The sequence below is a fragment of the Sinocyclocheilus grahami genome, unplaced genomic scaffold, assembly GCF_001515645.1.
Source record: "Sinocyclocheilus grahami isolate Dianchi unplaced genomic scaffold, SAMN03320097.WGS_v1.1 scaffold5.1, whole genome shotgun sequence".
Taxonomy (NCBI): Eukaryota; Metazoa; Chordata; class Actinopteri; order Cypriniformes; family Cyprinidae; genus Sinocyclocheilus; species Sinocyclocheilus grahami.
Genome location: NW_015505184.1, coordinates 4,641,046 through 4,658,143, shown reverse-complemented (window position 1 = coordinate 4,658,143; position 17,098 = coordinate 4,641,046). Strand labels below are relative to the sequence as shown.

Sequence of the window (17,098 nt, the reverse complement as noted above, 5' to 3'; positions counted from 1 at the left end):
ATGATTTATTCTATTCCCACTAATCTCATTAATACTTTCATTTTATATATATGCTCGATACCATAGAGCCCCCTCACACATAACAAATCCCAATTTAACCGCTGCATAAGACAAATAAGATTTATATTCTGCTTTTACTCAAAACTCACTTTAAACCACCAAGTTTTTGTAGTAACTTCTGATTGCCGTGTGTGTTTTGGCCATGTATTGATGAAATTAAATATATTATAACCTCTGAGTCAGAGCAGCGATAATGGAAGAGAGGGCACAGGCAGACAGCGCTAGAAACTGCTAATGCTTATCAGTAAATCAGTTGAAAATGAATAGAAATGACGATTCTGTCTGAGCTAAGCGTTTTAAAACAAACACGCACTAGTATAAATGTAGCTAACAGATGTGTAAACTGAAGACTATTTGAGCTTTATTAAAACTATTTGCACTGATTTTTTGTTAGTTACATTTTGTTCCTTTGTGCAGTGGCTCAGGAGATTCTTTGTCTGTATAAACATCAACAAGCAGAAAAATAAAACAAGTTTTTTTTTTTAGATAATGTAATCTTGTTCAAATAGATTTCATAAAATTGGTATCGAAAAAAGTATCGTTCAGGAACCGGTATCGAAGTCAAGGTATCGGTATCGATATCAAAAACTTTTGAACGAATCCCAGCCCTACTTTTGAGTCTCTTAATGTGCTGTCATTAGCAAATTAGCAAACTTTTGTGAAGTGTTTTGCATTGATAATTTCATTCTTGTTTGCATTGGAAAGAAATCCTTCAGCAGTGCTCTTAATTCACTAATGTAAGAGTGTTGATCTAGTCTGTTGGTCTGAAGCAGCGCTTCAGACTTCCTCTGCATGTGTTCATTGGGATTGGCAGTATAGGATGTTAGCACAAATAGATGCCTGCCTCCCTTGATTAGGAACGAGCTTTGGCGGCCAGATTGGGGTTTCCGAGCCAAAAGTTTGTTATCGCTGTGGTATTGATCAGCAGTTGAGCGGACTTCGCTTGGGTGCCGTGTATTGCTGTCGGAACCATCTTCTTCATTTGCCTTTTACATGTCTCATTGACTTGTGACATTAATTGACATTCTCCATCCACGCTCCAAGTCTATGTGGTGGCTATATCAGTCTCTCATGCCCCTATTGAAAGCCAATCGGTGAGCAGAAACCGCGCAGTCATCCACTTCCTAAGAGGTGCCAGGAGGCTGAATCCGCCTCGTCCCCCTACCGTCCCTTCATGGTATCTGCCCACTGTGCTGAGGGCCCTGAAGGGCCCCGCTTTCGAGCTGCTACATTCTGCCAACATTCGGTCGCTATCGCTGAAGACTGCTCTGCTTCTAGCACTGGCATCAGTAAAGTGAATAGGGGACCTGCAGACGCTCTCTATTAGCCCTGCCTGCCTGGAATGAGTACTGCGTTGCTAGCCGTGCTATGTAGCTGCACGACTCGTCGCTTCAGTTGAAGTAACCTGAGAACGCCCGCTTATATAGCCAGATGCCCCACCCATTCTGGCGGGCTTTGGCAGGCTTGGCTGCCTAGCCATTGGTTCGTTTTTTAATACACTACACGAACCAATGGCCGTGCAGTTTCACTGCGTGAATGAAAAAGGCTTCAGTTCAGGAGAAAAAAGGCTTTTTTCCCCATATGCGTCTAGCAAGATGCAGTACTCGTTCCCGTATCTCAGGGAACTGAGGTTACATTAGTAACGGAGTACGTTTTTACTTGTGTTGACTTTGAGCACATCCTGCTCTATATTATAGCATATCATATCACATACTAATAGCCGTGGAAATATATCTGTGGTACAGTATCGGATACCATAACGTGGTAATTACAGTCCTTTACCATTGCCACATCATTATAAATGAAATAATAAGGTCTGATGTATCTGTTTTGTCAAAAGTAGGTTTGAAAATGAACAGAAACATGTCATTTTGAGTGTATTTATGAAAACGAGTGTCCATATTGATTCTTAAACCATTTAAAAAAACCAATGTGACCTACCAATATTCTGTGTCATTATATATATAGCATGTGAATGTAAGTTTGTTGTGCTCACATTGTGCCTGAGCCTCAGCTTTTTCCTGTGGCATATCAAATATGGATGTAGTCCGATAGATTTGTGTGTGCGGCAGAGGAAGTCAGGCATTATGAAATGTTTGGAGCAAACAACATCTATTGTAATCCAGAAAATGAAGAGGAAAAGTGAGAGACTGTGGACTGTGAACACCTGCTCTGAATGCTTAAAATCAGCTGCACCCTTCCCTACAAACTCCACTGATGTATGATGGTTTAAAATAATAGTTCACACAGCAATGAATAATTTACTCACCCTCATGTTGTTCCAAACCTCTGACTGTCTTTTGTGGAATGGAAAATTAGATACTCATTTGGCCACTCTTTTCCAAGCAGTGGGAACTGGTGATTTCAAGCTGGCAAAACTATCCACTATAAAATGCTATATTCCAAATCTTAGGAAGCCATACAATGGACTGTTTTCATAGACAGAAGAGTTTCCATAGTTCTTAACATCATATATCTAGCAAAGTATTTTTTTTTATTTACATTTGTAACACTTGTATTTTTTATTTTTTTTACATTTAATTCAAAGGTAATATAAAACAATGTAATGCATGTGAGTTTTTAATACAGCAGTGACCACATAAGCAACATCATTTTTCAATAGTGTTTTTTTTTCTTTCTGAAATTCTAAGAAATACTATTGTGGATTTCTTTTGCTTTTGCTACTGGAGCAAATGGAAATGCAAAAAAGTAAAAAAAAAAAATTAAAGTTTACCCAACTGATGACTTCCACTTCTGAGAACACCAAAAACGTGAAAAGGGTCGATAGCTTTGTCTGAGAAACAAAACTATGATAATATGAAATTATTCATATATTCATTGAAAACCTGCAAACAAATCATTGAATCAGTGAGCCAACTCGGGAACTGAATTAGTTTGATTCATACAATTCATTCAGAATTTTGTAAAATTAGTTGTTCTTTAAAAATGTCCAAATGCGAATTAAGAAGAATGATTCATTGATTTGAGCGTCACTATTTGCTCATAAGAACTAGGATAGATTTTTAATGAATAACAGTGTTTGGAACAACATGAGAGTGAGCATAATGATGACAGTTTTAATTTGAGGCAACTATCCCTTTAATAGTGTTGTGGTAGCTGTTCACCTTATAAAAGTTCCAGAAGCGGCAGTTATGAAGGGGGAAAAGTATGCAAATTTGCATAGGCTAATATTTAACTGTAGCAGTTGCTACTGGTTTTCCTTGAGTTGCATCAACTGTGTATGTTAGCTTCAGTTGTGCCTCTGCTTCTATAAATAAACATCTTTCAGGCTGTCTTTCCCTTCCACTCAGCCTAGTGCTGCCATGTTAGTTTTCTGTCAGGCAGGTCAGCCTGATGGTGAGAAGGAACCATAACATGTTTGCTTGAACAACAGAAACCTGAGTGATGTGCAAGGTTGTTAACTCCTCTCTGTCCATCACCCTCTCACTGAGAGTTTGCACGCTGACCCTCATTTTCAGATAAACCAAGACTGGAAAGTATACAGGGAGAATGTGCGTCCTTCCTCTGTGAGAAGGAGAAATAAAGAGCAAAACACATTTCCATAGACACAGTGACTGACACGTCTGCTGATGCAGCCGGAGAAAAGGGCTGTCCTGCCAGTCTTGTCAGACAAAGCACAGACCCAGCATGAGATGACTGGGGTGAAGGAGAGGGGGGAAACAGCCATGAGACCTCTGTGAAGAGAAGAACGGCTGAATAAGGGAAACAGTTAAGACACCAGCTGTAGAATGAAGCGACAAAAGACAATATATTCATAAGAAATGTGTTCTTTAGAATTCGCCTGCATCCTTTTTATGTATACCATATACCCCATTCGAAAGTAGTACAATTTTTTTTAAATATATTTTTGAAAGAAGACTCATGCTAAACAAGGCTGCCTTTATTTGATCAAGTATGTATTAAATCCAGCAATATTGTGAAATACTGTATTATGATTTTAAAAAAATGTTTTTTTTTAATCCTAGTCATTACTCCAGTCTTCAGTGTTACATGGTCCTTCAGAAATCATTCTAATATGCCGATTTGATCCTCCGAAGCATTTCTTATAGTTATCAATATCGAAAACCGCCATTTAATATTTGTAAAAAAAAATTCAGGATTCTTTGATTAGAAAGTTCAAAATAACAGCATTTTTTTTTAAATCGACAGTGAATGCTAAAGAGTTCGATTGTGTGATATATATATATATATACACACACACACACAGTGTGAAAAAGTGTTGGCCCCCTTCTTGATTTCTTATTTTTTTGCATGTTTGTCACACTTTAATGTTTCAGATCATCAAACTAATTTAAATATTACACAAAGATAATGCAAGTAAATACAAAATGCAGTTTTTAAATGATGATTTAATTTATTAAGGGAAAAAAGCTGTCCAAACCTACGTGGGCCTACGTGAAAAATTAATTGCCCCCTCCTGTTAAATCATGAAAGAACTGATTAACCATATTTTAGAAAGCGGGGGGCAATTACTTTTTCACGTAGGGCCAGGCAGGTTTGGACAGCTTTTTTCCCTTAATAAAATAAATAATCATTTAAAAACGGCATTTTGTATTTATTTGCATTATCTTTGTGTAATATTAAAAAACTTAAATGATTTTAGCAAATGGCTGCAATATAACAAAGAGTGAAAAATTTAAGGGGCTCTGAATACTTTCCGTACCCACTGTATATATATGCACATTTTATATTGTCATTTGTTTTTACATTTAGATTATCTTTGCGCACTTAAATATAATCTTTACCCAATCTGAAAATTAATATCCATTTCTTTTATGCTGTACATTAACATGCCCAAAATGTAACCATTTAAAAAGGTTCATTAGCATTTAAAATGTTTGATTGTAGTTTACAGTGAGTTGCTGAGTTTCGACTTTAAAGGTTAAATCTTGTCGGTCATGGCAAATTGTCATCTAGATCAGAGGTCCCCAACCACCGGGTCGCGACCCACTATCGGGTCGCAAGAACGTTCTGGGAAAAATGTGTATAAATATGACTGTTATTTATTTGTTAATGATTGTTCTAATTATTCTGTAGTTTCATTGTATGCGATTTGATATGGAGTTGCAATTTGACAATTTCATGTTAAATAAGTAAATGAAAGATTGTTCTGATCACATATTAGGAGTTAAACGGATCGCAGTTGATCCGTAATGCGTTCGGATGAGACCCTACCATTCGGCACACACATGATTCGCAGATTAATTTGCCGATTTACACGTACAAGCAATTTTAAACCACAAGAAGAAGAAACCAAAAGAGAGCTCAATTCGTTACTCGCGCGCTGTTCTCGCACACACAGTGCGCATAAGCATAGAGACGTGTTTCAGAGAGCTCGGAAATACAGAGTTGCGTATACATACACACAAAATTTGCCTATTTCAAAAACCCTTCACAGCATTGTCATTCTCTGTGCTTTATTATTTTTTTTTCTTGCTTATCCCAAAAAAATAGTCTGATCTGTGACAAAAAAAAAACACAATATAATGCATTGAACCACTGTATAATGCTATTATAATACTATATAATAGCCTAGAATATTTTCCAAACGTAACCGGTCCGTGGTGTAAAAAAGGTTGGAGACCCCTGTTCTAGATTAACATAATGTGGTTCGATTTGGGATTAAGATTTGCTTCAAAGCTTCTGCTACAAATGGCCCCATGAACCCATCGGATGGACAGACATCTTTCAGCATCTACAATGAAGGTTGTTGAAGCAATTTCAACTAAGCTCTCAGCGTTGAGACCACCTTGGCGTGAAATGGAGTTTGGGAATGGCCATAAACCCGATTGTTTTCCTCTAATGTTATGGGAACAGCCAGAAGTCACTCAAAATCGACAGATCCAGTTTTTACCTTGAGGGTAAAAGCTTGAACAGCTATTATTCTGTATTGACATAGTTTTTTCCTTTAAAAAAAAAAAAAAGTAATCAGCTAATTTTGTGTAATAGTATTAGTCATCAATAGACAGATTTGTCACTTTGTCTAGAGCCTGTTATGAAAAAAAAAAATCAACTAAAAAGAAGTGAACCCTTGTTGAATTATATTGGCAGCACAACAGAGAGGAACAGGGCCAACAGGTTGACTGGATTACCTTCCTGTAGACATACAGTAATGCATCATGATTTATAGACGTATGGTTCTGTAGAATTGCTTTCTTTGTTATGCATTCTTAATAATTATAAGGTACATGACTATTGATGTAACTTTTAGGTTTTGCCAAAACAGAAAATGCAGACTGGTAACCTGCTGCTTGTTGGAGATTTGAGTTTTCTGTGCATTGTGCAATATCTGTCCCCTAGCTTTCTCACATCTCATAATGTAGAATGTGTCTTGACACTGGTTTCCCAGTGGCCTTACAGCTTTGGCTAACAGACAAGCCACATTTCTGATCAATTCAACATTTCGTTTCACAAGAAGTGTTGTGTGGACCGTCTACGGTCGGCAGCTTGTGTGAACGCTGCAGCTAGCATTTTTTTTTTTTTTTTTGCGCCAGTCAGCATAAGGACTAGATATTACTCATCCCTAGAGAGCCAAACCATGTATTCATCTTTCGCTATTTAGGTGATGCATTGAGAGAGAAATAAGCTAATAGAAATAAGAAGCAAAGTTTCTATGCATTGTGCAGTGCTTCCTACGTTGAACCGGGGATGTCTGTAGAAAGTTACTTAACTTGACAAAATGTTCATTTGGAGAGCCCTGCAATGTCCTGTGTAATATTATGTATTACATTATTATAGAGCATCACACTTGAAATCCTAATTTGTTGCAATATTAAAAATGATAAATTTAGCAAATTACTTGCCCCCCCCCCCCCCCCCCTTTTTTTCTCTGTACGTCTTGTGTCCGCACTTCCCCCCCCCCCCGTTTATATGTCCTCTGAACTGTTATGTAACCAAAAATGGTTTAGTATGACCTAACTTGGTATTGTACGAAAGTGGTACGCAATCACTGGTGTGTAAATTTCCCTGTCTCTGTATTTTGATGTTCGTTCTGAAAATATACAGCCCCTATGATTTGCAATCTCACTTAAGTTGGCTGAATAATATCCTGTGAAGTCCACTTAGCGGGACACTATTGGGCAATTGGATCGTACCCATAGTTTAGGATTAGCCATAATGGTGAATGATGGATTTACACTCTGCAGCTTAACTATTAAGAGCAATGCATGTGCAATCATGGAAATTAGTCACATTTGTGTGGACCTCCACTCATGTATACTAATGTGATGGTTGACTCTTCTCTGGGTTTAGATTTGGAATCTCACCGTCTGTCAGTAGTTCTCAGTGGAGCGCAAACAAGAGAAAACATCCATACGCACAATACCGGTTTTGTCCTTTGAGCAATGCCATCCTTAAAGATATCACTCCCTTTTCACCGTTTTATCGCAAGCGCTTTCTGTTGGACAGAGATTGGTGATTGTGAGCAGGCTTTTGATGTTTAAGGTCACAAACTCAACCAGGTGGTGTTTGGGTGAAGCCAGATTAAATGGCACACGAAATGGCCTGTTTTTTCTCCCTGCATCGACTCTTTTATTTAGTTTCTTTGTTTAGGTGTTAGATGGAGTGTTGGATTTAAATCTCACACTTGGTTGGGTGCTGGCCATGAGAGATGGTACACCGCAACAGTTGTGTGATGAGGACACCAGGGGTTTTTGTGTTTGTGTGAGCTGAGAAGCAATCCGCTTGCTGCTGAAAACACTGTGCTGTTTATTAAAGCCAACATGGAATCACAATTCTATCCTTGATACATGTTCCTGTTGTTATTGTGAAGGATTCATTGGTGCGCATTATTCAGGAAAAAAATCAACAACTCTCCTTTCTGGCTGATGTCATGCCAGCTGTTTTTTAACTCCTCCTCTATAACCAATTTCCCGATGGATACAATTAAGTGCTTCCCTCTTTTTCACTGTAGATACAGCACATTATGCAAGTAAAATGAGTTTGAGAAAATCCGAGAGATTGAAAACATCAGAAACATCACAAATACTTAAATTATACTACCAGAGGGTTGTTTATCTCTCTGTGTTTGTACTTTCGCTGACCATAAACTTTGCTCTTTTTTTCAGGACCCTGCAGGAATATTTGAGCTGGTGGAGCTGGTCGGGAATGGCACGTATGGTCAGGTGTACAAGGTAAGAAACTTTTGTTGTATTTTTTATTTTTTTTTAATAACTGCTTTTCCATAATTTTTTTTCTCCAAAGCTGCTTTTTGAGCTATGGAAACCAAAAGCAAAAGGATTTTATGTGATGTTTGTCTGAATGTCTGACTGGGGTTAGAGGGGTATTTCAACCAAAACATTTTTCCGTCTAATAATCCACATTTCTCTCCAAACCAGTGTGACTGGATGCAGCAGGATGCAACAATGACATTTAGGAGGACTTAGAATATAGTGCACTAGTCTTATGGACTACTGTTACGATTAGTGGTCGACCGATATATCGGCCGATATTTGGCATTTTTCATAAGTTTTTCTGTTTGGCCAATGCATTCGTGGTGGGACTTTTATTTTGACGTTGCTGAGAACGGCAGCACCTGAGCATACAGTGCTCACATTCTCCCTCTTGTTCACTGTCGTCGTTAATAGTTCTGTCCACGGACAGAAGTCTGTCTAATAATCAGATAGAACTGTTAAACAAAGGAATTAAAATGTATACAAAAAGTATTATAACGATTGCTTTTATATTGTTAGTAATAGAAAGGCAAACATTATAATACTTTCTCGTTTGCCATCAGCATTCAGCAAATTTATATCATTTAAACAAATCTTTGAATGACTAATGAACATCTAATTTCAAAAACCTTGCAAACTTAGTTGAATCCAGCTGTGAGATCTTATGAAGTGTGCATTTGTATCCTGCACAATCGCTTGTTCTCTGCGTGACGATCGGTCAGTGTGAATTGAATGCAGACAGGTGGAGAGTGCGATCGACAAACTTTAAACTCATGATTTCAAATTACGCTTCATGCTTTTGCCCAATGTTATATGTCATTTTCACTGTGTGCTGTATGTAAAATGAGTGTTACCTTTGCTTTATTTGAAAAAATGTGATTCCCAATGCATACAAACTTCCCAGAATACTGAGTGCCCTGTTGGTTACAGTGTTTACTTCATTTTTAATTAGATTTTTATTAAATATTTGTTTATTTGTGAAAAATACTTTGTCATTTTAAAGTATAAGCATGTTTATTTTGCACATTTATTTTTTAATCCATTTTCAAATTTTCAAATTTCTTAAATATTAAATAAAATTATATTGGCCATTGGCCACCCTGCTTTCCAAGATATCGGCTGTCAAAAAAAACAATATCGGTCGACCACTAGTTACGATACTTGTATTGTGCTTTTTTTGTAATATGGAGCTTGACAGCAGGTCTATCCCAAGCATGGAGATGGGTCTAGTGCGAGTTAGAGAATACAGATCCCCAGTCAGTCCCCAAATCAGCCCCCATGGACGGCTCTGCTTGATTGACACGGTCACCATTTACTTCCATTAAACGGAAGAGAGCAGCATCAACATTCTACGTAACATCCCCTTTTGTGTTCTATGAAAGAAAGTCAGTTTTACAGATTGAGGTTGCTTTTTGGGTGAACTCTCCCTGTAAACCTGAACTGTGCTGGGCATCTTCTGATTGGAGTATTAAACTCTTTAGTCAGATAAGGTCCTTGCACATCCCACCAGAACAGCATGTGGCCACAAAGCTGCGCCCTGCTGCGGAACCAGGACATATGCTTGGGAGGAGTAGACGGGAACGACGAGAAGGGTGGCCATGTGATGGAGTGGGAAGCAGTGGATGGAGGGAGATGAGAGCTGGCTCTGTGCCGGAGTTAGCAAATAGAGCCTAAAAGAAGTTCTTTAGTGGGTGGAATGTGATAAGAGAGTGTCTGATGCACATGCGTCTCTCTTTGCCTTGAAGCTACAGACACACGTTTCAGATTTGTGGAGCGAGACGATCTGTGCTCAGACAGGGAGGTTAATCTCTTCCGCTCGGCTTCTTTCTGGTCTCTTAGTGGGGTTCTGCTCTGTCATTCCAGTTTGCCCTTCACGTCTCGGACATACAGAGCAGGTCTGAGTGCACAGGTGTATGTGGAGGAACTTGGTGTTGGTGTACCTTAAGCACACCTCATCCACTTTAGCTGAACCTGTCTGCCCCATCATTCCCTATGGTAATAATCCCTGTATGATTTACATGGTTATGTTTATTGCAGATGAGATGGAATCAAATGCTGCAGTTGATGACATTGATATCCTTTACTTTGTATTCGTACGGCATCAGCCCATCTAGTCAGGGTTCGGAAGTAAGAATGGCATGATGGTTCCGATCCAGTGTGAGAGGCATTCTGGCCTGTTTATGGAACCTTCACTTACTACCCATTGAGCTGGTGCTCTTGAGCAGGGGTGTCCAACTCTGCTTTTGAATGGGCGACATCTTGCAACGTTTATCTCCAGCGCACCTGCCTGTAAATTTCTAGTAATCCTAAAAACTTTCACATTCAGGTGCATTTAATTATGACTAGAGCTATGCTCTGTAAGATGGTGGCCCTCTAGGAGCAGAATCGAATATCCCCGAGGGAGCAGAAGAACGGAGTAAACAAACAAGGGCTCATGCAAAGTTTGTTTAAAATAACTTTTTATTTCACTTCGAGGTCAAAGTTATTTGTTGAAAATGGGACTTTGTAAATCAGGGATAGCCAACCCAGTTTCTAGAGGTCTACCATCCTGCAGAGTTTACTGTAGCTCCGACCCTAATCAAACTCAACTGTTTGAGTAAGTTTGGAACTGATGTTTGCAAGAGGGTATTCGGTCAAGAGCAGGATTTGCTACCCCTGCCCCAAAGAAATCTTAAAGTTTAATGCATGTTGAGATCAGGGGTATAGCCAACCCTGTTCCTGCTGAATTTTGCTCCAACCATAAGCGAACACACCTGAACCTGTTAATCAAGGTTGAATCACAGATAGGTGTGTTAGAGCAGGGTTGGAACTGAAATCCGCAGAAACGAGTAGGAGCAGGGTTGGATACCCCTGGTTCTGACACTTAAATTTAGTTGCTTAAAACTAGCAGAATTCTTTTAGTTCAGCCTCGGGGCCATTGAAATGTTCTGTGGGCTCCAAAAACTTGCTAACTTGTACTGTACTGTCCCATTGTTTTGAGATTGTGTGCTTTGTAAGAAAGTGAAGGATGGTCGTTTTAGCTGTCCCGGCAGACAGTCGATAAGATCTGCCTGGCGAGACACTTCAAACCTCCAGTGAGCACCTTTCCTCGTCTCATTCATAATGGAGAGGCAGCTCTTCCAGTTCCTGGAAAGACAGATCCGCAGACGGATCCCTGAGGTCTGACTGTCACCACCTTTCCTACGCTGAGGCTGGATTTAGAAGTGGGTCATTCCACAATTCCACCGTCACATTTAGTTTTTAATGAAACCAGCTCTCTTTTCCCCTTCCGATACTTTATCTGAGATCAGAAATATGCTGTTTGCTCATGTGTTTGGTCAGACAGGAACTGATATGGCTGAATTGTGTGCTGCTTAGCATGGGATAGGTTTAGTTACTTTATCTTTTTTACATGTGGACTAGGGCTGCACGATATATCGAAATTATCTAAATATCACAAATGTAAATATTGCAATATGCATATTGCAATGGCGTGCCATATCATTATCATTTTAATAATAGGCTACTTAAATCAAAATGTTGCAAAAGGTCAAAGTTTTAGTTTGTCGCATATAGCAGAGAATTGCTTGACGTTAAAAAGAGTTGTGCAATAAGTTGCAGAAAACAACTCTTTGCCGTCTCGTCTTGCTGTCTGACTCGCACCTGAAGCGCATGCACAAGAGAACGAGCCGTTTTAGGGGGGCGTGGCAGAGTCTTAACTTTGATAAAGAATATCTCTTTGGTTTTGAGACTTTAGTCTTTGCAACTTCAGGGATCTTATCTATGCACAATCAGCTTGTAACACTCCAAAGAGAAAGGAAAACTTGAAATCGCATCATATGACCCCTTTAAATTTCATTTTCTGATTTGTGACATTACTTTTTAAGTAATGCTAAAAAACTGCTGGTCACTTTCAGAAGTTATAGTGATTTTCTTTTCCAAGAAAGAATTTGAAACAAATTGGTTCTATAATTTTAATTTTAAAATATTTTAAAATATAATTTAAATTGATTTTACACACTTTAAGCAATATCGAATATCGCATTTTTTAACAAGGTATCGCATATCACATTTTTCTTCAATATCGCACAACCCTAATGTGAACTCTTTTGTTCATTGCTGATACTATGCCTCATTCTTAGGGCTTCATTTGACACAGGACCCTCAAAGGAGAATTGAGGTTTAGTTGTTCTTTTGGTTTTTTTCTTCATCAAAAATTTTTTCAGCTCTGCTTGGAACAGCACTTCTTTTGTTGCAGAAGTAATAACACTTTTTTTTCTTCATTCAGCCCTATTGGATAGAAAGAGGCAGGATGTGGCCACTTCTGAAAGTGCATCAGTAACTGCAGGGGCTCATCTGAAAGCAGAGTCCTGGTGCTCTCAAATTATTTTGGATAACATTGACCTATTTTTGGCTCCGCTGCTGAATAAAAAAACCTCTGTCTAAATGTCTCCTTGTGCATTAGAGACACCTTGTCTGAGCAGAGACACCTGCTCTAAAGACCTGTGTGGAAAAGCTCTCAACTCATCCCTCTCATGCTCTTTGTTTCTTTTCTTTATTTGTCACAATATGCGAAAGTCAGGAAAATGCCTGTATGTTAAATGTGTTTGTTGTTGCTTTTGTGTAATCTTATGCAGAGGAAAATCATGATTTTCAGTCTATGAATTCCAACCAGTACTGTTCCCTGTACTTAATTTTTTTTTTATTGGGCCATTGTAATGCAGTTTTAAATGCCCCTTACCACACACATATAGTAAGAGCCTTTGTAACGGGTCAGAATAATGCCGTTGAAGTTTAAATAAGCCACATCACGTCGCATTGACTCATAGGATGAAATCATTTCAGAGCTCAATGGCACCGCAGGCATGAGCCTGGGTGGAGCGACATTACCAGAACGGAACGCTTTTGCCCTGTTGGTGTGTTATGCTCTGTTATGGCTCATTCAAAGTTGAGAAAGCAGTTGAATAAGACATCATTTGTGTCATTGCTACTGATGGTGACTCAGCTCAGATTCTCACAGAGCTTGTATGTTTTGGTTGGTTTCGGGTCTGTAGGGTGACTCCTGCTTTAAACGTAACTGGGAGACGTTGGTCCTGATTCCACACTGCTGACGGCATGCTAATTTATGTTGTATCTTTTTTTTTTTTAATAATTGGATCGGTCTATCCAAACACAGAAACCAATATATACTCTTTGAATATTCTGTTTCCGCTAGAGAGATTTCACATTTTTCAATTGCAATTTGCATACCAAAACAACCTTTAACTTATTAATGGTAATATTTAACTTTTTAAATAAAGATATGTAGCAAGTAAATGGCTATTTCCCTAGTAAACAGTGTTTCATGGAATTATTCATAACAGGTAAAGTCAACAATTAAGAAAAAATAGAGTAAGGTTAAAAAAATAGTTGAGTATATCTAACAATTATTGATGATGATTGATGAATCAATTATTCAAGTGGACATTCAGAACTTGAAAAATACAAACGTAATCCAACATTGTTTAAAACTATTATAGAACTAGTTTTTATAGATGAATGTTATATTTAATGCATTTAATACTAGGGATGTCACCATTATTCTATCTAAGCAAGATTATTTGAGTACACGTATTAAAATTGTAAGCAAATATAGAAATGGAATAAAACTAGCATTTTCCATGTCTTTGTAAATATTTTAGTATTAAAATCTTATTGTTCAATCAGGCCTCTGTAATATAAGTCTTACTTGTACAATTTATTGAATAAATCCAATTTCAGCATGACTAAATGACTTCTTAAAGTGTTTTGTTGTAGGCTTACAGTGAATGTGAAAATTAAATAATTATTTGCAATGATTTATTTGACCTTGACCTTACAAGGTTTCATGACCTTGACAGGCTTAAGCAATACTAATTGAATGCTTTCGGAGTTTGATTGTGAATCAGGCCTGTAATTGGCAGCTAACTCGATTTGTTTTTTTCCCCTCCTTGTATAGGCTGCTTTGTGTTCAGCAGCCTAGTTAAAATTAATTAAAAATCTGTTGACAGGCCGTCAGTAGGTTGCCTTGGAAGTCGCCCTTAAGTCACTTGATCTCGCCATGCTCTATTAACATCTATTTACTGTTTGTCAGCCAGTGAATATGAATCTTCCAAAGCTTGTTTTCACTATGGTACAAGTTTCAATCAGATCAGCATTGTCTCATCTTACACTCACCCTCATAATGCACAAGCAGTCATATGATTTTTTTAAGACTTGCAGTGATATTTTGACTTGGCCGACAGTTGATATATCTAAAACCAGCACTGTTTTTGTATGATTCATGATGAATCATGCATGAAGTAAACATTCACATGGTGAATTTTTTTAAATGTGTTGTCTCAAAGTGCGTCTGTTTGCATGTTTTTGAACTTTACACACTTTTCTGGTTATAATGATGCTCCAGATTTGCATCAGTTTCTAGTTGTAATGCCCTATGTTGCCTTCTCATTTTTGAGACATAATATGCTGCTAAATATGCATAAATGTGCATGCCATGTTCTTTGTATTTTCACAGATCGATCATGACAAGATTAAACCATATCCGGTTGTTTAACAATCAATAAAACTATTAATATATTGTTAATATTATATATTATAATATATAATATAAGGAAAAACAATATTAATTTCTTCATATTTCAAACGTTTAACATGCATCAGATGGTGGGGTGTGGTTTGTCATGTCTGTACTTGTCCCTCTCTTGAAACAAAATGAGTCTCCTTGCCGGATGGTCCACTGGAGACTTTTCAGTCACCCAAAGAACGGCATTTGTGCCAAGAGATGTATGAAGAAAAACCAAGTAGGTGTTTTCCCATCATGTTTTTGACCAGAACTGCACCCATAACGGAAAATGTGTTCTGCTGTGCCGTAATAACGGTTGCACATACTTGCATGATTATACATGCAACATGAGAATGAGAAATGTCACCAACTCCCCTTCCTTCATTTGATGTCCTTGTACACTACCAATCAAAATTGAAACAAAATGAAAACATTTGAGAGGCTGACATTAAACACTTTAATGAGGTTCACATGTCCTGTGGGTGTGGACTTGATGTACTCAGTCTAAAGCCATTTAAACAACATTTTGTTCGTTGTTTTATAATTGTTAGGCATGCAGCTTTTATGAGGTCATATCAATTGATCTGTACTTTGAAAAAATTGTTTACAAAAACATTATGGATCAACTACCCAATTACGTTTCTCATGATGTAATATTTTGATCTGAATGATTGTGCTTAAATGCTTATTTTACAAATTGGACATATAATATAGAAATTCATTTATAGGTACAATTTATATTTTTATATCTTATCGTTTATATGTGTTTGAAAAACTTGTTTCGTAGGTTTATGAAACTGGTTTAGTTTAGTGAAAAGTGGAAGTGATTAATAATAGACAGAGCTTGGTAGAATACTTATAATTGTAGTCTGTTACTGTTTCCAAATTACATGACAAAAATTGTAAATAGTAACGTAATCCATTACATTATGCATCTTAGGTAATGTAATCAGACTATTTTTTTATTACTTTTAGATTACTTTTTATCCAAGTCATTTATCACATTGATTTTAATAGGATATTCTCATACCATATATATATATATATATATATATATATATATATATATAGTGAATTCCCAATTATGGACATATAGAAATGAAACAAATAAATGAAGTTTATATATATATATGTATGTATATATATATATATATATATATATATAAAGTAATGATGCTGAAAATTGAGCTTTGCATCAGAGAAATAAATTATATTTGAAAGTATATTAAAATAGAACATTGTAATAATATTTCACAATATTAATGTTTTTCTGTATTTTTGATCAAATAAATGCAGGCTTGATAAACAGAAGAGACTTCTTTAAAAAGTAATAAAAATCTTGCTGATCCCAAACTTTTGAACGGCAGTGTATATGCACAGTACAGTAGGGCTGTTGCGATTCGTCGATTTTATTTGACTATTCGATTTTTTTTAAAATCCTCAACTTCATTTTGCTCGCGTCAACTAACCGGCAAAATACCGGAAGTGGCGTATTTCACGGACGAGAATCCATAAAACACATTATTAGACTGTTTCCCTAGGCTGCATGATATGTTAAACCCATTTAAAAACCATAATTAAGCATAATTGGGAATTCACAAACGCTACGATTTAATTAAATAATTATGTGATGCAGTTCTAATACAGTATGTGCTTTAATTATTTACATGAGTGTAGGTTAAGCACGTGCGTCACGGCTCCTTTCACAGTAGTTCCACAGGAACTTATCATTTACAGTAATGTGAAAAAGTGTTGGCCCCCTTCCTCATGTCTTATTTTTTTACATGTTTGTCACACTTTAATGTTTCAGATCATCAAACAAATTTAAATATTACACAAAGATAATGCAAGTAAATACAAAATGCCGTTTAAATTTCATTTATTAAGGGAAAAAAGCTGTCCAAACCTACGTGGCCCTGTGTGAAAAATTAAATCATGCTCTTGTTAAATCATGAAAGAACTGCAATTAACCACATTATTTTAGAAAGCTGAGTTAAATTTCACTAGCCACACCCAGGCCTGATTACTGCCTGACCTGTTGAATCAAGAAATCACTTAAGAAGAACCTGTCTGACAAAGTGAAGCATGCTTAAAGAGCAACACATCATGCCGTGATCTAAAGAAATTCAAGAACAGATGAGAATCAAAACAGTTGACATGTATCAGTCTGGAAAGGATTATAAAGCCATTTCTAAGGCTTTGGGACTCCAGCGAACCATGGTCAGAGCCATTATCCACAAATTGAGAAAACTTGGAACAATGGTGAACCTTCCCAGGAGTTGCC

At 37.3% G+C, this 17,098-nt stretch overlaps 1 protein-coding gene across 1 annotated transcript in view; it reads left to right on the top strand.

Annotated features, from left to right (window-relative positions):
* Positions 1-17,098, top strand: part of LOC107586024 (TRAF2 and NCK-interacting protein kinase-like) — a 116,131-nt gene that overhangs the window by 8,748 nt on the left and 90,285 nt on the right. The window contains exon 2 of the mRNA XM_016273239.1: positions 8,148-8,213. Within this exon, the coding sequence (XP_016128725.1) occupies positions 8,148-8,213 (66 nt within the window). The remainder of the gene's footprint in view (positions 1-8,147; positions 8,214-17,098) is intronic.